The sequence below is a fragment of the Podarcis filfolensis genome (genome assembly GCF_964270895.1).
Source record: "Podarcis filfolensis genome assembly, chromosome: 8".
NCBI lineage: Eukaryota > Metazoa > Chordata > Lepidosauria > Squamata > Lacertidae > Podarcis > Podarcis filfolensis.
The window spans coordinates 57,019,265-57,040,207 of NC_139611.1; the positions used below are offsets into that span (position 1 = coordinate 57,019,265).

Below are 20,943 nucleotides of genomic sequence, written 5' to 3' on the forward strand. Positions count from 1 at the left end.
CCAGTGAGCAGTTTGGCAGCAGACACCACCTGCAGACATCATCGGCTTAAAATGCAGGCTCCTCCATGCAAACTAAGTCCAGGATTCAGCAGGAGTATTTTGTGATGGTCTCACTCTGTGCCAAGCATGCGGCAGTCACTAGGGAATGACTAACTAGATTTCCCCCTTGCTCATTTCTCTGGATTGAGAGAAACTCTCAGCTCTGTTCAAGCCTGCCTTCTCCTGACATACTCAATATGCAAAGACCATCACACCTTCAGAAGACACATGCCCAGTTTAGATCCCGTTTCATATGTCTGAATCCCACAAATCCCTGTTTTATTTATTTTTAGATGCTTTCATGCTGTTGTTTAATTGGTTTTAGGCTGTATTTTGTTTTAACAGCATTGTTTCTTTTCACCACTTAGATCGTTTTCAAATACTAAGCTGTTAATAAATGCTTTTCTAAAATAAATAAGGGCACAGAAACCCCTCTCGGACTATCCTCCATACATTCAGATAATGTGCAATAGGAAGATCTGAATCATGTCATTCAATTATTTGTTTTATTACATCTGTTTGCCATGCATATATCTGTATTCTCTGGATGGTTTTTACCCATCAATAAAAAATGCAGAATGCAAAATTTAAATGGTAAAATAAAAATACCACTTAAATAAACCAGTTACCCTATTTTTCGCCCTATAGGACGCACTTTTTCCCCTCCAAAAATGAAGGGGAAATCTGCGTGCGTCCTATGGGGCGAATGCAGGCTTTCGCTGAAGCGTGGAGAGCGAGAGGGGTCAGTGCGCACCGACCCCTCTCGCTCTCCACGCTCCAGGAAGCTATCAGCAAGCCTGGGGAGCCCGCGGGAGTTCCCGCAGCGCTCCCCAGGCTGCGGATAGCAGCCTGCTGCCCGGAGCGCGCCGAAGCAGAGCGCCCCGCGCTTCAGGCAGATATCCGCAGCCTAGGGAGCCCTGCGGGAGTTCCCGCCGGGCTCCCTAGGCTGCGGATAGCAGCCTGCTGCACGGAGCGTGGGCCGCGCTGAAGCAGAGCGCCCCGCGCTTTGGGCAGATATCCGCGGCTGGGGCGGGGAATAAATTTTTGCCCAAGGTGAGAAGCTGTGGCCCAGCAGTCCAATGTGGTTTTGGAACTGTCAAGCTTTCTGTCTGCTCCCCCAAGTCAGAAACAGAGCCAACCTCCTGCTTTACAGAGATTCTCTTTCCAACAGGGCTCATAGTGAATTTCACCGCCAAACACAAAACCACTACCAGATGTGTACCTACAGCCAGTAAGAGAAAAGGGAGGACAGGAAGGGAAAGCAGAGCCCTGCTTTGTCCATACAGTAGAAACAAAAAGACTCCACTCTCTACATACAGCCACAGACACATTTAAATTGTCCTCCCCTAAAAGTGACCACCTCTCCAAAGGGCTCATGTATAGTAATTAGAACTCTGGTAATACTGACTCCTGTCAGGAACAACTGGGCTCCTGTACAGCTAGGAACCTGTTTTCAATGTACTGGGACACAAGGGGCTGAACTCAACATTCAAACAATACCTAAGCCACTTGCTATTTGCAACCAGTATAGCAGACCCAACATACAATCTGCTTTAGGAACATGTGTGTAGGCAAAGCTAGTACCGTAGATTCCGGCGTATAAGACGACTTTTTAACCCTGGAAAAGAGGTTTAAAGGCCGGGGGTCGTCTTATACGCCGGGTATGGCTTCCTCCCGGCACCGAGCCCACCGCCCACTGCTGCTTCCGAAGCTGCCGCCGCAGCAACAGTGGGCGGCGCGCTCCGCATCGGGAGGAAGCCGCCCAGCAAAGCCAGCTTAGCATCGCTGGGCAGCTTCCTCCCAGCGCAGAGCCCGCCGCCCACTGCCACTGCCCAGCGAACCTGCCAAAGTGTATAAGACCCCCCTAAATTGGCGCTGCCAATTTGGGGAGTCGTCTTATACGCCCAGTCGCCTAATACGCCAGAATCTACGGTAAATGTCATTTTAAGGGCTCAGCAAGCAATGGCCCTGAAATCAAACCCATTCCCACTCCTCACATGCCTTTCTGTCTGGATTGCCCAAAGTATCTTAAGGCATTAGAAGGAAGGACAGCCATGAGCACATAAGGAAGTGTGTAGGCAAGACTTGATAGCTGGGCATGGGGGAGGGGGAGGGGGGAATCTCAAAGAAGTTTACAACCTACATTAAAACATCAAATAAAAACAATACAGAAGAAAACAATACAGAAGAAAGTCAAATATAAAGTATACATTAAAAGTAGTATAATTAACTGGAAATTAAAATATTACCTTAAAGTTTTCCTAAATAAAACATTAACACAGCAAAGTTAATTTTTAAAAAATTCTTAAACATTTCAAAAGAAAACATTACTAAAGGAAGTCAAATATCAAACACATATTTAAAACAGCATAATTAGCAAGAAAACAAAATATTATCATAAGCATAGAACATGTTCTGCTGTTATTGCTGCCAACATGGCAATGTTCGTTCATGGCGGCTGGCAGCTGTAGATGCTCAGACTTGATGATCTGGGTCTGCACTAAGAGACAACCAAGATGGTCCCTGGCATCTTCAGCAACCTCAGCTTTTATAGTGGGAGTCAGTCAGGGCCCTCCCCTCCCAGGCCAGGTAGAAAAAAGGCTACAAGGAAGGGAAGCATGTCTTCCATGTCTCACAGTCTTCTGTTACTATTTCTGTGGCCTTTTAGAAGTAGGTGGGTTGTGTTTAATGCATTTCTCTTTCCTCTTGGTCTTAATGTATCTATGTGGGATTTGCTGTTTATTTGGTTGCAACTTTGCTTTAGACTGCCCTGGGCAAGATAAAGTGACTGACAAATTTAAGAAAAGAAAGAAAGAAAGAAAGAAAGAAAGAAAGAAAGAAAGAAAGGAAGGAAGAAATGCACACACTGCAAACTAGGACCGATCCCAATGGTAAGATTGATCACCAAAGCCAAGAGTTTTGGGCACAGCGTCCTCTGTGCTGACAGCAACAACATCATCTTCATCCCAGCAATTCTTTCAGCTCGCCTGGTGCTGTGGTCACGGCTGGCTTACTCAATCCCACCCACCCAGTGAGCTCACAAAAGCCAGCAGCACATGAGCATCTGTGGAATGCACTACTTTGCTGACCAAGCTGGCTCCCACACAAGGGAGGAAAATAAAGCATTTTGAGATCTAGGACATAATGATGGCCAAGCAATCAACAGTTGGACACCTCCACCACACTTGTGTAAGAGATGTAGATCAGAAGTAGGGAGACTTTTTGGCTCCACAGGCCAGATCTTTATCAGAATCTGCCTCTCAGGGCTGTCCACCTGTCAATATACCTTGCGCTTTGCATGTCTTCCTGTTCCCCACTTTTAAGCTCTTGATCTCAGAGGCTTAAGCTTTCAATATCAGGAACTTAAAGGGGTAGGAGGGAGACTTTGCACTCCCATTTGAGCTTCCAGAGGATCAGACAGGAGTGCAGGAGCCTTTGCAAAAGCTTTTTTTGAACCAGCTTGCACACAAGAGCTGCTTCAATGGGGCACTTTTGCACAGGGCTTAAATCCCTGCTCAGCTAATGAACAGGCTTGAATCCTGCTACATTGGTTGCACAATCTTGTTCATTGCTGGGAACAGGATAGTCCAGCTAACACAGGATTAAACCCTTTTCTCCTGCACCATTCAGCTAACATCATCTGTGACATAAGCTGATAGGTGGGTGGGCTTGCTTTGGGGGAAATGGCCTTGTTGGCCAAATTGGATCCCCTGGCTGGCCAAGATTAGCCCACAAACCAGAAGCTCCCCTCTCCTGATGTAGATATACTATAAAAGACGGTGATGGAGGCCATCATCACACCTAGAGGTGGCAATATCCAAATGTCTCAACATCTGGGTGTCTGAAATGTTTCCAGCTCTGTGTCACACAATATCGGTGGGGATTAGACAGATACAGTCCACCTAATCAGATCACACATTATCCGAGTTTTGACAACTGCATTATAATTGCAGAAGTTACAACCAAGGTAGCTAAATCCAAGGAGACCCAGACCAAACAAAATGACTAGTGCAGTTATGTGGGTGGTGATCAATTACCAAACAACAGGGTTTAGTTCGTGGATGTGCAACCATCCTACTCTGTCTCATGGTCTTGTCACTAAAGTAGGAGCAGGAAGTCAGGGCCACATGTCACTAGGTCTACACTATGGCTGGACCATCAGCCATAGTGTGTGGCAATTTTTTATTACATTTAGTTGGTTTAATTGATTTATTGTTAGCCACCTTGAGTTGTTATGGACAAAAGTTGAGGGTATAAGATTTTTTCCCTTTTAAGCATCATTGCAGGCTCCTTCAGGGTGTTCCTGGAGTACTCCCTTCCACGCCCCAATTGCAGAGCTGGTGCGGCGAAAAGGTGTGCAAGCCACTATTCTCTCAGCCTCACTCCTACATGTACACGCACCTGCAATATGGGAATAATATTGATCTGCAGTGACTGCTGTGAATTCCAGAGAAGTAGCCATGTTAGTGTGTTGAAGCAAAGTTTTGCAACATCTGAAGACTAAGATTGTGTAGTTCATGTCACATTACAAAAACATATGCCACAATAAATCCATTTTTAAGGTACTATAGGGCTGCTTTAGGGCTGCTTAGGGATCACTGAGATAATGTATGAATTGCTTTGTACACTCAAAGTATCTTGCTTGCTAGCAGCAAGGAATCCTTAACTATGACAAGTAGCTGAAGGTGCATCTTCAGTGCATCTACCAAACAGCCTACAGCTGAACCCACATTTTAGGAGCTGCGTCATCCACTGCTACTAACTGCTACTTTGCAAGTGTCCAGGCATTCATCTGCCCTGCCTTCCTAGCGGCACTTAAACAGATTAGGGTTTTACTTAACACAGCTTTGGAAGTGATATAAATTATTTGTCCCCAATTTCAAATTTATGGGAATCAACAGCAACAACTATCGAGCAACAATAAAAACTTAGCATTTACACACCCACAAAAATTCTTACAGCCCTCCACAAGGTAGGCTAACTTTCTCAGCACAATGAGGTGAGGCAGGAAGCCTATGAGAACAACATCCTGCCTAAGACAACCTGATGAGGTGAACTTTGAACTGGTGACTTCCTGGCTCAGTGCTGATTTGATGTTCTCAGTCTCTCAACTACAGGCAGGACCCTGGCTCAGCCCTGTTCAACCCTTGCTATGTGCATTAGGTGCTCTTCCAGCAACTGATACAGTGTTACAAAGACCAACTGAAATACTGCAGCAACCAAGGAATAGACTATTGCCAGTACAGTACAGTGGTACCACGGGATGCGAGCGGGATCTGTTCCGGAGCCCCATTCGCATTCTGAATGGAACGCAAGACGCGACAGTGCATGCCGTGTTTCGCCGCTACCGCGCATGCGGTGAAACCCGAAGCACATTCAACTCGAGGTATGACTGTATATCAAATGTACTCCTAAAGTACTCCAGACAAATTTAACTATATAACACTACAATTCTTCCACCATTTCTTTTCCTTCAGCTGCCTGAATGAGTTTTGATTTGAATCCACCTTGCCCTTGATTTTAGGTGTATTTCCCCTTATCTGGGATGTTTAATTTGTTAACTGTTTTATTTTACTGTAAGCTGTTTTAGGGGCCAAAAGAAGAACTTACATATTCTTAAGAAAATTAGGAACCTTGGCCCCAGACTCCTCAAATGGAATCATATTAGACAAAAAGCCTTCTCTGTAGAAAATAAAATAAAATTATCAGGATGCTAGGAAGATCATGCTTTATCATTATTTCATCTCTGAATAGCTGTTCATAGGCTCCCAGGAAAGTATACAAATACAATAAATACAATAAAATAAAATACAGTATAAAATGCACTACTTTGAAAAAAGCAACAACTATGAATACCTTAGAACCATGAATACTTTCAGTACAGCACAAACCAATTACGAACTGCTCAGCTCCAGATAACATTCACCTCCCGAAGACTTGAAGAAATAGATGCAGCTTCAACTAAAACTGGAAATTTATCAATGAAGGGGAAATCCATACCTCCACAGGAAGTTACCGTAATTCCACAACTGAGGAGCTGCAACCAAGAAGGCCCCATCTCGCGTCACCACTCAACAAACTACAAGTGCTGACAGGACAAACAGGAGTTCCCTCGCAATAGGGCTGGGCGATATATTTATATATTGCCCAAAACTGGTATGAAATCCATATTGTTATATCAGTTTCATAATTTTTGACTTGGCAATATATCATGAATCATGATGTGTGTGTTCTATACAAAAATCACAATGTGGGGAAAACCATGAAGCCAACCAATGCCTCTACACAGCTCCATCCATCGTGGTATATCAGTATATTGCGATGTTTAGCTAGTGATATTCTATCACGATGCTGAAAACCGGGTATCGTCCAGGCCTACCTCACAGTTCTCAAAACTCAGGTCAATAGTTATTGAAAGAGGTACTCCGTTAAATACTTGTGTCCTAAGTTGCTCACGGCTTTATACACCAGTCCCAACACCTTGAATTGGCCCCAGTATCAAAAAGGCAACCGTGCAGTTCTTTAAACAGCAGCAGTATGTGATCCTATTTTTCTGTTCTACTTTACTGCTTTTTAATACATAAGTGATAAAAGTAAAAGTCAGGATAATCAGGGAACAGATTCCTCCATAGTTTGCAAGTGCAGGAACTACCTGTTCAGAATGCCTGCTTTTGAGGTGGTTTGGCAATACCCCCTTTTCCACATGGACTGGCAGGAAGAACAAAGCCAAGGCATCCCATGCACAGAAAACATATGAATATAATAAGTTGCCTTATACAGTCAGGCCATTGCGCTATCTAACCCTGTACAGGGAGCAACGAATTTGCATGGGGGTTACGTTCCAGCTGCCCTGCCCTGTCCCTTTTGTGACACTTCCGAGTTTGATGTGATGCATGTGTGTGCAGTCGCACACATATTAGACATACCTAAAATGGTTGCTGCCTGTACTTCAACTTGCTGCAGCTCACCAGCGTCTCAGATAGGTTTTAATTTCCCACCGTAAGGATTAGTGCCGAAGTTTTATATGCATCCCCCGAAACTGGAGCTGAAATTGTGTGGATGTGCCCATCCAACTTTGACATGCACAGACTTTTCCAACTTCCTTAAGTCAACACTTAACTTAGAACTTAAGTAAGATGCAGAAACCAAGCCCAGAGTGATGAACCTGAGGAGCGTTTAATCTGACCTCCTGGCAGCAGAGCTGCTGCTGTTGCTTACAAGGAAGAATGGGGAGATCATTGCTGGGCAAATGTGCTGGCTGAGCTGATATGGCGCTCCTGTCAGTGGATCTGCATAACAGAAACCTCCTCACCTCTTCTGCTACTGGGCCTCAGAAACCAGATGTTGCTGCCTACTCTAATTATTTTGCCAACTTGTAATAGTCACTTGTAGAGAGTTCAGATCGCCTCTACTCAGGGAAATTGTTAACTGCAACAGTTAATGTTCTCACTGTGCCTGCAATGACCACCAGTGTGCGAGAACAGGAGGGTAAGTAATTTTTGCAGGACAAATGTTTGTGGGGGTAGAGAGATGCACAACTTCAGTCCTCCTCTGCAAACACACATAGAGTTTCATCTAATGTATGAAGACTATCAAGAGTAGCTATTAATACCACTTTGATATCAATGCAGAGGTAATAAAGATAAATAATCCAAAGTAAAAGCCAAAGATGGTTTTGGGGTTTAGAGAAAGCAGCAAAGCTCTGAAAGGCTGTAACAGGGATGATCTTCCCATGCAGAAGATCCCAGGTTAAATCCCCAGAATTTCAACACATTGGGTTTCAGGTATCAGGGCTGGGAAAACCCTCTGCCCAGGGCCAGAAGGTCCACTAAGGTAGCTGGTATAAGGAAGAGACAGAGAAGCTGTGGCCCTCCAGATAATGTTGGAGTACAAGTCACATCACCCTCAGCTCCATGGCCAAAACTCAGGGATTATGGAACTGGGAATCCAGCAACAAGTGACTGCCACATTTCCCATCCCTGGTATAAGGCAACAACTTGTATCTTACTACACATTCAGAAGAAAGTAAAATAATTTCAGAAACCATCAATATGTCAGAGTGACTGCCCATGCAAACATTCTTTACTGTTTCATATTGTTACTCTGGTACCCTGGCGTGCTCTGGTCCATGGGGTCACGAAGAGTCGGACATGACTAAACGACTAAACAGCAACAACAACAACAATTGTTACTCTGCAAAATTAGCCCAGGAGTGCACTTGTCATGCTGTGTGAACAGACTCAAAAAGAGGTTTGCACGCCCAGGAAGACCTCAATAAAAGCCAAGTAGAAGTTTATCAAGGGCGGGAATGTAAATTTAGAGCCACACAGGCCCTCAAAATACTCCCAATATCCACCTTCTGATGTACTTATCAACATAAGAACAAATTTGGTATAATGGTTAGCGTGCTGGACTATGACTTGGAATACCAAGATCTGAATCCCCCACTCAGCCAGGAAGCTTACTGGGTGAACTTGAGCCAGTCACTTACTCTCAGCCTTATCTACCTCACAGGGTTGTTGTGGGAATTAAAGTAGTAGGGAGAGACCCTAATGTGTGCCACTTTTAGCTCCTTGGAAGGAAAGGTGGTATATAAATGTAATTAAATACTAAATAAATATATCTGGAAGCCAGAGAAGCGGGAAAGAACTACCTCAACCAAACCCGTCAATACCACAGAATATCAGGGACTTTTGGGTTGCGGGGGGAGAACGCACGACTCCTGGGCGCAGAAAGCAAAGCCCCGAATGCCGACAGGGACACCGACGGCGGGCCTTCCTAGCCCACAGAGAGGGAAGGAGACGGACACCTAACAAGCGCTGCCCCTTGGCGCGAGATGCGAGCACCTCGCCCGTAGGGAGGAGAACTGGGGACACCTCACCCACCCGCCCCAAGGGAAGGAAGGGCTAGAACTGGGGCCGAAGCCACGCCGGCACGGTCGGAATACCTGGAGCCAGGGGCGTGGGCGCCGGAGAGAAACAGTGAGAGCTGCCGGAAAGGGAGGAAGAAGCCGAGGAGGGAGAATCGCCCGACGACCCGCCCTCCTGTTGGGTTATTTATATATCTCCCCTCACATGCAGACGTATTGTGAAGGGCTGGCACTTCTCTCCTGCCTCAAACTCAGCCGCGGAGGGAGACTCCCTCCTCTTCCTTCTCCTCCTGCTTAGAGGCGGCCCAGAAGGGCAGCAGAATACAGCCCGGCCTCAGCGGAGCCCCCGCCCCACGTTCAAGGGACTGAGCGCGAAGGCCTCGCTGGAGCAGCGACGCCAGAGGCCGGACTGGGGTGCGGAGGAGACCCGGGAGAGAAGGGCCGAAGAGGCCCTCAAGGAAGGGAGGAGACCCCCTCGCCGCCCACCCCGGGAGCCCAGAGAGGGAGAGAGAGAGGCGCCCGAGGAGGTGCCCCATGCCCGGCGCAGGCCCTCCCCGCCGAGCGCTTAGCCTCACCCATGCCTGCGTGCGTCCGTCGCTCTCTCTTCCCTCCAAAAGCGGCGGCAGCGGCGGCGGCAATATGGCGGGCGGGGCCGGAGCGGTGGGCCAAGCGGACGCGCCGGGAGGCGGAGGACGGGGCCGAAAGGGAAGCCGACGGCGGCCGAAGCGGGACAGAAAGCCTCGGTGGCACCGAGCGCCCGAGACCGGCCCCTTCCCTGAGCACGCCCCCTTTTTAAAGAGACAGTTGGGCGGAGCTGAGGGCGGGGCGAGGAGGAAGAGGCCGGCTTGAGACCCGGACAGAGACAGAGCGCTTCGGGCGGGATGCAGGAGCGGGTGAAATCCCGGCCGGACAGGCCGTGGCAGCGAAAGGAGACGGGCATCTGATGGCCGCTTCGAAGGAGGCAGTTTTTGTTGTGGCCTGAATTTCCTTAGGCGAGGAGAGCCCGCTTCCTCCGCTGCGTAAAGTGATAAGGCGGGGTGTGTGTGTTTGTATTTGATGAGAGTCAGTCCGTTAAATTAGTCGATTTCAGATATTTTGACGGTTTCGGAAAGGGGCCTCCTCCCCCCACTAGTTAATCAGTGCTTTAAAAATACAAGAACTTTAAGCACCATCACAAAATTATTTCCAGCAATATGTTATCCTCTTGCAGCACAAAGAGTCTTGTGGCACCTAAAGGCTAACACATTTATTATGGTATAACCTTTTGTGTTACTCTGAATTATAGGTCAGAACATTATGCATCAGATGAAGTTGACCGTAGGTCATGAAATCTTGTCCCGCAACAAATCATTTACCCTTTCAAGTTACCACTCTTTGTCACCTAAGAAGAGACATTCCTCCTCCTCCTGTGCAGGAGGGACCATCTCTTCTAAGGTGAAGACTGCACACATAGAATCTAAAAATAAAAAACCCACAACTTTTTTGAAGTGCCTCTTTCGAAATGAAGTAAAAAACAGCTAAAGAGTGCAGTATTCAGTTGGGCACTAGCTCCTTCCTTTATTAGAATATTTTGTGCCCACCTTTGGTACCCAAAAACAATACAAAACAGAGCATCTATTTGAAAATGGGGTGGGGGGTGTTGCACATGTGAAAGGCTATGAATGCAAAGCCACCTGCCACCCACCAGGGGGGTCTCAGCAATGGTTGTAGCATTTAGGCAGTCTCCTGTGTGGCCTTTTAGGTACCAATTAAATAGTGCTCACAGCAAACTGGCACCCAGTAGAGCTGCTTGAGAACAAGTTTTAAAAGTTCATTTCAGCTGGGCCAAGTTATTAACCTCACTACTGTATTTTGAACTGGCGGAAGTTTATCAGAAGTCTGCAAAGACAGCCCGTTATGTAACACACTGCAGTAGTCTAGCCTGGAGGTTAATAGTGTAGACAAACATGGCTCAGATTATTTCTGTTGCAGAGTGGGGCAGGTTAGATGGGGATCATTTTATGTCAGATGTGCTACCTGGAATGTCTTTAATGAAGTAGAACTTTATCCAGTAAATTAAAAATCCAGTAGCAATATTGGATGCACAAAGAGCTTTTAAAGGAACTAAAGAATTGTAGGTTTAGAAGGGACCCCCTGAGGGTCATCCAGTTCAATCCCCCCCCCCCTTCTGCCCCACAATGCAAAAATCCTGCTTGCAGCTATCCCTGGGAGGGCTCAAACCACCAACCTTCTGGTTGACAACCACACCCATTGACCCATTGTGCCACTCAGGCTGTGAACCTGCCTCAGGTGTGTTTGTATGCACAATCTCATCCAACGCAAACTTTTCCACTCAGATGAGCCATCCACCAACAACACTGCCATCCTCTTAGCGTGGAGCCTGTTTATTAGCCGTCATCCATTACTGACCCCGGACACTGCTTTAGTGCTTTCACAGCCTCCGAGGCATAGCAGAACTGAGTGTTAGCAGCATGGGCAGAATTAATTTTTAAGAGAGAATAAGTGTTTGAGCTTCCATGCAAATAAAGCTCTCTGACAGAGAAGCTATCCCTCCAAATTTCAGTAAGGGTTTGGGGACAGGGTGGTCATGGCAGCTGCCTGGGCTTACGCATCAGGGAGGGAAAGGTCCAGTTGCACCCTTTTATTACCTGCATGTCCCGGGGCTGATTCCACTCCCCACTGCAGGGTGGATACGGGGAGGGGAGGGGAGCAGCAACAGAGAGAAACGAAGCAGAACTCCAGGAAGGACACCCACAGAAACATTTTAAGGTGTCCTTTTATTAAAATGTGCGTCACTGTTCTGTGTGGCTTGCTTTGCTGTTGTCCGGCTGTCAGTGTGTTTCCTGGGACAGCCGCTGTGGCCTCAGCACTCGAGCCCGACCTAGGGGAGCCTTCAGGTGGTTCGTGGCCTGTGGCTCCCACCCATGGCAATGTAGACGTCAATGGGGACGTTGGGCAGGGTCAGGCAGTGGCACCCTGGACATCTTCGCAGCTGCCTGCCCAAAAGACAGAGAGAGTTGATCCCTGCATTTGTTAGGAGCTGCATATTCATATGCACTATGCAAAATGGAATGTGTCCCAGAATGTCATTCTATTTAAAATAAAATAAAATCCAAGTTCCAATTTCAAACAGGACTTAGATGCTCCGCTTTACTAACACAGGCAATCGTTTCCATGTGTGGAGCTAGTAAGTGGGTGCAATTCACCAGGATCCATGATGGGAGGTGCTCAAGACAAGGACAGATTCCTCTTGTTGCAAGTCTTACCTCTGGGGACACATTTAGGAAACCACTAGGAGCAGCAGAATGGGAAGGGCTGCTTAACACAACCTTTCCCCCCTCCCCGCCCCCCCTTGATGTTTTGGACTACAGCTCCCATCAACCTCTGATTTGAGTTGTAGTCCAAAACATCAGGAGGGAACCAAGTTGAGGACAGCTGGATATTTGCCAGCACAAGCCCTACTGGACTAATTGAAATATATTAATTAGCACATGGCAGGGTGGGGGGAGATACAGATCTGGATTTGCTACTTCAGGCATCAAAACATTGTAGGCCAGCAGAACGTCAATTCCAGATTTTCCCATCTACCTTCAAAATGCTGCACAGAGAGCGTGACAAAGCACAGTACAGTTGTTGTTCTTAATCATTACTATTTATATTTGTATCCCACGTTTCCTCCCAAGAGATCAAGGTGGCTTACATGGTTCTCCACTCCCATTTTATCCTCACAACAACCCTGTGAGTTAGGTTAGGCTGAAAGTGAGTGACTGGCCCAAGGTCACCTAGTGAGCTTTATGGCCGAGAGGGGATTTGACCCCTAGTCTCCCTGGTCATAGTCTTATACTTTCTGTAGACATCTATTGCCTGTTAGTCTCCCTACCACCAGGAAAATAATATATTTTATCCACTCCACACATATTTTCTTGACCATTTCTATCCCTCATCAGCTAATTTAGTCTAACAGCCTTTCATCTGGTCTCTGCATAAGCTGCAGTCAGGCTAGCAACTGACAACTGTTGACTGAGCCCTGTGAGGTTTGCATATGACTAGAAGTAATTTGCTGCTAAATTACCAAAAGATGATCCAGAGCAAGTTTGGTGTCATTTCTTCCGCGCTGCCTGATGGTTTGGGTGTACAGTGGTACCTCGGGTTAAGTACTTAATTCGTTCTGGAAGTCTGTTCTTAACCTGAAACTGTTCTTAACCTGAAGCACCACTTTAGCTAATGGGGTCTCCCGCTGCCGCCGCACCGCTGGAGCACGATTTCTATTCATATCCTGAAGCAAAGTTCTTAACCTGAGGTACTGTTTCTGGGTTAGCGGAGTCTGTAACCTGAAGCATCTATAACCTGAAGCATCTATAACCTGAAGCGTATGTAACCCGAGGTACCACTGTAACTAGTTCTGTCCACCCATATTTTCAGAGGCAGATTCCCTCATACACTTGGCTGCTCGATGCAATAGAAGACGGGTTAGCACCTGCTCTCCACAGAAAGAGGAGTGGTGGCAGTTTAGGGAAACAGGAACCTGCCTTTTTTGAAGTCCATCTAGCCCATTATCATCTATGCTGACTGGCAGTGGCTCTCCGGGGACTGAGGCAAGGGCAGTTTCCAGGCCTGCTTGGCCATAGCAGAGACTAAACCTGGGACCTTCTGTGTGCAAAGGAAATGCTCTGCCAACTGAGCCACCATGGCCCTTCTCCTTCAGCTGTGGTGCCAGGGCTGAATCCTGCCTGTCCCGCTGTGAAACGTTTCCTTACCTTGTTGCAGTGCGCTCAGGGGCAACTGGCTCCTGTGTTTCGGGGGCAGTCGCCAGGCTGGGAGAATCTCCTGCCTCTATTGGAAATCTCCGAGCTTGTGGGGTCTCTTGGGAGCTCATGTCCGAGCCCCAGACCTGTCTATGGAAGAGAAGGGTTCAGTGGGACATCCCTCTGCCTCTGCCCCTGCCCCTGCCCCAGGCCCATCCACCTACTCTAAAATGCCAGCTGGGTAAGCAACTCAAGGAGCATCACACACCAGCCTAGGATGCTCCTGCTTCTTCTGAGGGTCCCCTGCCCCACTCTCAGGCCTCACAAGTGGCTGTTCAGAAGACATATCTGCCAATACCAATGAATTCTTTACTCCATTGGTTCGTTTTAGGGTTGTGATCTTTTGAAAAATATTCTTAATGTCTACAGTGTTTTTGTATATGCTGCCTGCTTAGATAATACATTGATATGCGAGTCACAGAAAGGGAGGGGAGCAAGAGAGAATCTGGTTTATGTGATTGGAAATGCAGCAATAGTGTGTTCACAAGGGGGAGTGGATGTATTTGTGCATCGCTAAACATCCCATAGTTCTACATTTCTGACCATGTATGAAAGAACTCAGAGGGGTGCCAGAAGCTGCCTGGAAGCCCCAGCCAACCCCATACTTCAGCTGCTAGGAAGGTAAGTGTCTGTCTTCCTGTTCCTGTCCCCCCGCGCCCCCCACACTACAGTATGGCTGCAACATTATTTAAAACAACTTCACCTTGTACCTTCAACCGAAACCTGACACAGAAATTGCGCAGGGGAGGCCTTTTCTTGGTGTGGAGAAAAGTTCGCCCCAGGCCCTCTAAACGGACTCCAGGCCAGCCCAGCCCAATACATTTCACTGCTCCCAAGGCAAAGGGCAAGAGGACAGCCGCTACCCATCCTGCAGAGGAAAGTTGCTGGGCTTGCAAGTGAAACACAAGCAACAGGGTGGTGTCCTCTGCTGCACTCAAGGCTCCGGGTTAGTTTTTTGGGGGGCAGGGCAGACCACATAGCATGAACAACTCCAACCAAGGGGAACAGCTTGGGGTGTTAAGGAGCAGCAGCTGAGGGACCACTGCTATTGCCACTGCCCCCCAGAATCTACCACCTGAGGTGGTCGCTCCACTCTGCCTCATGACAGGGCCGACTGGTTCCACTCCTGCTTTGGTTGAGTATTGTTTGGGTGGCCCCACCATGGGATGCCTGGAGTCTGGCATCCTGGGCCGGCCCATTCTTCTGCCTTGCCCTTGGCTCCTCCATCCCAGCCTTACCTATCAAAGGCGGAGGAGTGCTCCCTAAGAGTCCACTGGGCAGGTTGAAGCGCCTATTGCAAAGGGCAGGCTGGGACGGAGCCCAGAGGGAGGCAGCGGCTCAGTGGCATTGTGACTCAGAAGGGCTACGCTTGCATCACAATGCATCCTGGCCTTCTCTCTGCTGATGGTCTCCAGGGCAGGGAATCCTAGGCTGAAAGCTCAGCCCAAGCCAGCCTGGCCCATTCCCTTCCTAGCCTTGCAGACAAGGAACTCAAGAGTCACTTCTTGCTCTCTGACAATATCCATCCATAATGGCATCCAAATTTGGGACGTTTGTGAGAGGACAATCTCATTTACATTCGCAAACCAGCCAACCCTATATGCTTTGCCCCTATTGTAGCACCAGTGTCTTCTATTACCCCAGGTAAGAGCTTCTTTATTCATATCAGCTGACAGGTTTATATGATACCTCCAAGGGTTCAGTGTTGCTCAGCTCCTAGGAATTTTCCCTTTAACAAACCCTCCTCCTCCTCCAGCCTCTCTAGTGATGTGGTGTTCAGGTCCTCCTGAAGCACAAAGGTGATGCTAGAAAACCTGTCTCTCTTGTCTTCCTTAATGTGTGGCACAGTATGAAAATGCGCACAGTGCCTTAAAGATGCCAAGCAGAAGTTGGGACTCCACCACCATGGGTCTGTTTAGAGCAGGGATGAGGAACCTGTGGCTCTCTAGATGTCCTTGGGCTACAGTTCCCTTTGTCCATGCTAACTGGAGCTAAGGGGAGCTGGAGTCTACCAACGTCTGTTGGACCACAAGTTCCCCATCTCTGGTTTAGAAAGAGAAACACCAGTCTTTACCTAATGGGTAAGGGAGGGATCAGCTTAATTTTGGTTTCTAACTTTCTAGTGTACAACATGGGCCTTGAAGATTTCTTTTGAAAAACCACTTACAATGGATATATTTGTTTCCAAACTCCAAGTTATGTCATCTCAACCCCTCAGTTCTTGAGTTATTCATACATTTAACATCATAGCTGCATAGTTCCAGGTCTTGCTACCAACATACAAGATGGTGGTCTTCAGTTTCCCCAAAAGCACCAACATCAAAGCCCAAAGTGCTATCAGGCAGCCATTATTACAGAAGTCCAAAGAACAAAATTACTGTTGTATTTTCTTTCAGAATCTGATCATCTTTATAAAGATCTGCTTGAACTGCTGGGACCTTTTAGCTTATAAAAAAATGGTGATTGTGAGAGGTTCTCTAGTTAACAGATGATGGAGAAAAACAAGAAGGAAAGAACCCCATCAGCCCCTGCTGTTAAATTTCTCTGATAAACCTGAATGGCCCTTCAGAAGGCATAATGCTCAGCTAGGTGCCCTACTGGGGTTAAAATTAGTTTTGGGGTTCATTTTGACAGAATATTTTTGCAAATTCTGGAAGCTCTCTGTTGTGCACACAAATAGGTGTGCAGTCATAAGTTTGGGAAGTGTGTGTGTTCTCTTCCTTTCAGAGGTTCCAGATGAAACACTGCTGTCTTAGAGGGGATGGGCAATGAGACTAGATACATTGCCAAAATAGGGGCTAGCACTAGCCACTATCCTCTTGGAGAATACAGTGAGTGGGAGGGTGAAGGAGCTGCCATACACTCCAACATTCCTCAGCAAATAGGGACATTCTATTGGTGTAGAATAGAATGTCCCTATTTTCTAAGAAATGTTGGAAGGCATGCTATCTGGCCAGAAGGGTAGGATATTGAGGAGTGAGGGAATAGAGGAGAGGCAGTGGGAATGGCATTGGAGGCCCACCAGCCTGCTGTAGGTCTTCAAGGACAGGAATAAAAGCAGCTGCATCCTTCAGTTTCTGTTTGGATAATTCTTCCTTGGGGGTCTTGATGAGTGAGAGAGCAAGTTATTTGGAGCAAAGCCCCTACTTGGCTTCTGGCTGAAAATGCCTCTAGGGCATCTCTCCCTGTGCCCAGATGCAACCCACAAGGCTACTGTACCACACTGGCTCTCTCTGTGCTGATAAGTCCCATTATATATCATAGATGAGTGATTTGAAGTAGACCACGGACTGATCCCCAGCAATTCCAGCAGCCACAGGTGCAACTGTGGTGTTCACAGATATAGAAGCACATACAAAGCCCCCCTCCCGCAGTGCCCACAGGTTCCCTTCTCCGTACTTGAAATTTGGTTTGAATGAACATGTTGCGTTGTGTGTGGCACCCACAACAGATTATCTGGTTTGCAGATGTGTCCAATGGCAAACTCTTATCTTAAGGAAATCATCTCACTGAATAAGAAAATGGTTGAGGGAATTAGAATACTTACTCTTAAGAGTTGCCTGACGTAGTTAGACCCAAATCCTGCCAAGTAGCCTCAAGCCAGCAGACTTCCATGATGGGGAAAAGGAGACTAACTTAATTGTCCATGTTCACCCTGGACAAATAAAGAGGTTCACTACACTACAGTATGGACTATATTCATCTCTTACCCAAGGCCTCAAAGCTGTAGGCCTCTTGGCAGGTTAACCCATCACCCCCCTGGAGGGCACTGGAGGAAGCTGAGGGTTTGGGCAATGCAGGCTCTCCAAGGAAGCATGTCTGCTTTCCTCCCATTGGTGCAAAACTACTACCTCCAGCCCGGGGTCCTCAGGTAACACAAGGTTGCATCACAATGGGGGCTCAAAGTTTCAGGATGCCCAACCTCAGTTTCACCCCTCATCAAAGGACCTTGTCTGGGCAGGAAAAATGATCTAGCATCCTGGGCTGCAACCAATGCAGACCCTGGTCTGGGAGGCGAAGGACGGCGATGTATATACTTTGTGATGACATGATGTCCTGAGAATGACAGATGAGCACGTTCAAGACACAATGGAGGAGTTTCTTCTCTCCCATGGTTACCAGATGGGTAAAACCATTGGAGAAGGGACATATTCAAAGGTCAAGGAAGCTTTTTCAAAAAAACACCAACGAAAAGTGGCCGTGAAAATTATAGACAAAATGGGAGGACCAGAAGGTAAGAGCCAGGAAAAAGCATTAAGCACAAGACAGATAAGGTTCTGCCAGTTCACACACCTAAATCGAGGAACGAATAGGCCCAGTAGGTTGTATTTTCCTCCAGGGAGTTGGGATCCTCTGGCACAATTGCCTGCAATTGTCATTGAAACACTCTGCAAAAGCATTGCCATTCCTCTGAATGGAGACTGGGCTGTCTTTGCCGATGTGGCTGACTAGATTGTTCTACTACAACATGTAGCAAACTGCATACTACTTTGCAGGATTTGTCCTTTCTGCAGGTGCTTCACCAGACTATTTGGGGTGGGGAGAAGAGGAGGTAAGGACAGTGAACTAAAGATCCCTAAGAGCAAGCAGCAACAGCCTACTCCTCTATCTTGTCTGGAAATACGGGGCCCCTTTAAACATTACTCTAGTTTTGTCCAAAATGCTTTTATGCAAGTGGTAAAAGGAACCAACAAAACAGCAGGGCTGATTATGCAGCAACCAACAAAGGAAGCTCCCCATGGGAAGACGTCTGAGGTTAGTCCTTGCCCATGGAAGTGGCATTGCTATTCAGCCTGTTGTGGACAGTTGGGAAGGGGGGTGTGTGTGTCACAGCTCCAGCTTTTTGCTGGGGGGCCAAGTGGCACAGAGCAGCTTCCAACCAGCTAAAACTGGTACACTAGCTGTGGCTTTTTATTGACACATAGAGCCTGGCCATAGTTATCCATGGTCTGGCATTCTCCTAGTTAGTACAATGGGTCGTGTGGGGACCAGCTTTGAAGATTGCTTGGGAAGGACAGCTAGTTCCAGACACAGGTCTTCCTCACTCCCTTGTCTGAGGGGTGCTGAGTGGCTATTAGGAAGAGGACATTTTTGGTTGTAACCCCTCTTTTCCCAGGGAAGCTTGCCCAGTACCTGCTTAGAGGTCTTTTAGGCACCAGGCAAACCCCTATTTATTTTCTCAACCTTTTTAAAACTAGATAGTTTTTCACATTCATTTCTAGTGTACTGTTTTAGCATATTGAAAGTCAGCATATAAATGCTTTTAATTGAATCATACCTCCACCCATGGTGGGATTGTACTAGAGTGGAAGAATTTTGGGCAATGGTATTCAGAGAAATTGCTAAGATTTTAAACTACCACTTTATCCCAACTTCTCAATTAGCCCTTTTATTTATATTTGTCGAGGGTGATAAAAATTTGCATAATAAAGACTTGCTAGTACACCTGCTTATATTATCTAGAATGACCATGGCACCGTTTTCAAAAAATTGGGACAGGGCCAATCTTACTACTTGGTACACTGAAGTTTGGATATTGCCTGCTGGAAATACTAATAAGCTATGAGTCCTTAGGGGCCAAAGAAAAATGGATTTCATGCCTGTTTGGTGTGACTTTATTTCATTTGTAAGCAAAGAGGAACATGGCCAAGGAATCCCCCATGGCCTATGAACTAATATGACTTATAAAGTATTCAAATGTCCTGAATCAAATGTAATAACTTTCCCTTGTATAATAGGGCATATGTTTTGTAACTCTTTTTTTTAACCATTACATCTATGCTGTAAATAGTTCCAGTCACTACCTCCCACACATTCACATACCTGTGGTTCATTTATTATGGCTTTATTTTATGTCTTTGTTTGACAGTGAGCTGTAATTGGTGATGGACTATGTATATTGTCATCACGTCTTGTTTGAGAACTTCCCTGGTACCATCATGGTCATTAACAGAAACACATAATTTCCCTGGAGGGACTCCTGCTTTAATTTTACCAGGAATATGTAAATAAGCTCTTCTCCAGCCAGCTTAGTTGCTAGTTAGCCCCTGAAGCATCTTTGCTTGCTCTGCCATTTCCCTCTGCAGAGTTTATCGAGAGATTCCTGCCCAGAGAGCTCCAGATCGTCAAGCGCTTGGACCACAAGAACATCATCCGAGTGTACGAGATGCTGGAGTCAACGGACGGGAAGATCTACCTGGTGATGGAACTAGCAGAGGATGGAGACGTGTTCGACTGTGTCCTGCAAGGGGGGCCCCTGCCTGAGAGCCGGGCCAAATCGCTCTTCCGCCAGCTGGTGGAGGCAATCCGCTACTGCCACAGCTGTGGCGTGGCACACCGTGACCTCAAGTGCGAGAATGCGCTCCTGCAGGGTTTCAACCTGAAACTGACCGATTTCGGATTTGCCAAGCTGCTCCCCAAAAACCGGAAGGAGCTGAGCCAGACATTCTGTGGCAGCACAGCCTACGCAGCCCCCGAGGTGCTGCAGGGCGTGCCCCACGACAGCCGGAAAGGTGACATTTGGAGCATGGGCGTGGTTCTCTACGTCATGCTCTGTGCAAACCTGCCCTTCGACGACACGGATATCCCCAAGATGCTGTGCCATCAGCAGAAGGGGGTCTCCATTCCTGGCCACTTGGGGATTTCTGAGGAATGCCAGGACCTCCTCAAAAGCCTGTTGGAACCGGACATGATCCTGAGACCTTCCATCGAAGAAGTGAGTTGGCACCCGTGGTTAGCAAGCTCCTGAGAAAAGGACCATGTCAAAAACTCTCCCCAAATAAAAGGGGACAGGCTGTTTCCAAAATGCTCACATATATTTTAACGTTATGCTCAGTTTCTGGTCTATCTTTGCCCAATTCTTTGCACACTTCCCCCTCTCACTGGGCAAATTTGAAGTGGCCCCGGCCTCCAGAGATATATGAACAAGAGCAGAGAGGTGTGTCTTCCCTTGCCAGTCTCTCTCTCTGCCATCCAAAGCTGCCTCTAAGAAGCATTCCAATACAGACTAAGGGCATGTGTGATGACTCTTAAGGAGGGTGATTGGCTCCTCCCCAGCTGCCTCTTAAAGGCACTGTTTTCAGTGGGCATCCCACAGGAGTAGTTGCTACTTTGCAAAAAATATTCCCCCATGTCAAATATAAAACCCTAAGAAGCTGTCTTGTACTGACCCATAAATCCATCTAGCTCAGCATTTTTAGCTCCAGCCTAAAAGAAGAGGTAAAAAGCTCC

General features: G+C 47.1%; 3 protein-coding genes and 1 long non-coding RNA gene across 4 annotated transcripts in view; 1 reads left to right on the plus strand and 3 right to left on the minus strand.

Moving 5' to 3' along the window:
* Positions 1-9,736, minus strand: part of KPNA6 (karyopherin subunit alpha 6) — a 30,795-nt gene extending 21,059 nt beyond the window's left edge. Inside the window, exon 1 of the mRNA XM_083625230.1 lies at positions 9,484-9,736. Coding sequence (XP_083481356.1) covers positions 9,484-9,487 — 4 coding nt within the window. The 5' untranslated portion in view covers positions 9,488-9,736. The remainder of the gene's footprint in view (positions 1-9,483) is intronic.
* Positions 1-20,943, minus strand: part of LOC310767883 — a 936,392-nt gene that overhangs the window by 499,708 nt on the left and 415,741 nt on the right. The gene's annotated exons all lie outside the window — the stretch shown is intronic.
* On the minus strand, positions 11,667-14,692 carry FAM229A (family with sequence similarity 229 member A). Its single transcript, XM_083625409.1, has 3 exons — positions 14,417-14,692; positions 13,666-13,803; positions 11,667-11,904 (listed from the first exon to the last, which is right to left on the minus strand). The coding sequence occupies exons 1-3, from the start codon at positions 14,689-14,691 to the stop codon at positions 11,802-11,804; spliced, it is 516 nt and encodes a 171-aa protein (XP_083481535.1). The 5' UTR covers position 14,692; the 3' UTR covers positions 11,667-11,801.
* On the plus strand, positions 17,593-20,528 carry TSSK3 (testis specific serine kinase 3). The gene is made up of 2 exons (XM_083625359.1): positions 17,593-17,947; positions 19,800-20,528. Exons 1-2 carry the CDS (start codon positions 17,776-17,778, stop codon positions 20,459-20,461), a joined length of 834 nt encoding a protein of 277 aa, XP_083481485.1. The 5' UTR covers positions 17,593-17,775; the 3' UTR covers positions 20,462-20,528.

Bases quoted from the DNA above. Each gene is read 5' to 3' on its own strand.
- FAM229A (XM_083625409.1), bottom strand. From the start codon at position 14,691: ATGTGGTCTGCCCTGCCCCCCAAAAAACTAACCCGGAGCCTTGAGTGC. The intron at 13,804-14,416 runs GTGAAGTTGTTT...TCTCTTCCATAG, and splicing joins GTTTCGGTTGAAGGTACAAG to ACAGGTCTGGGGCTCGGACA. The intron at 11,905-13,665 runs GTAAGGAAACGT...TCTTTTGGGCAG, and splicing joins CCTGAGCGCACTGCAACAAG to GCAGCTGCGAAGATGTCCAG.
- TSSK3 (XM_083625359.1), top strand. From the start codon at position 17,776: ATGACAGATGAGCACGTTCAAGACACAATGGAGGAGTTTCTTCTCTCC. The intron at 17,948-19,799 runs GTAAGAGCCAGG...TTCCCTCTGCAG, and splicing joins CAAAATGGGAGGACCAGAAG to AGTTTATCGAGAGATTCCTG.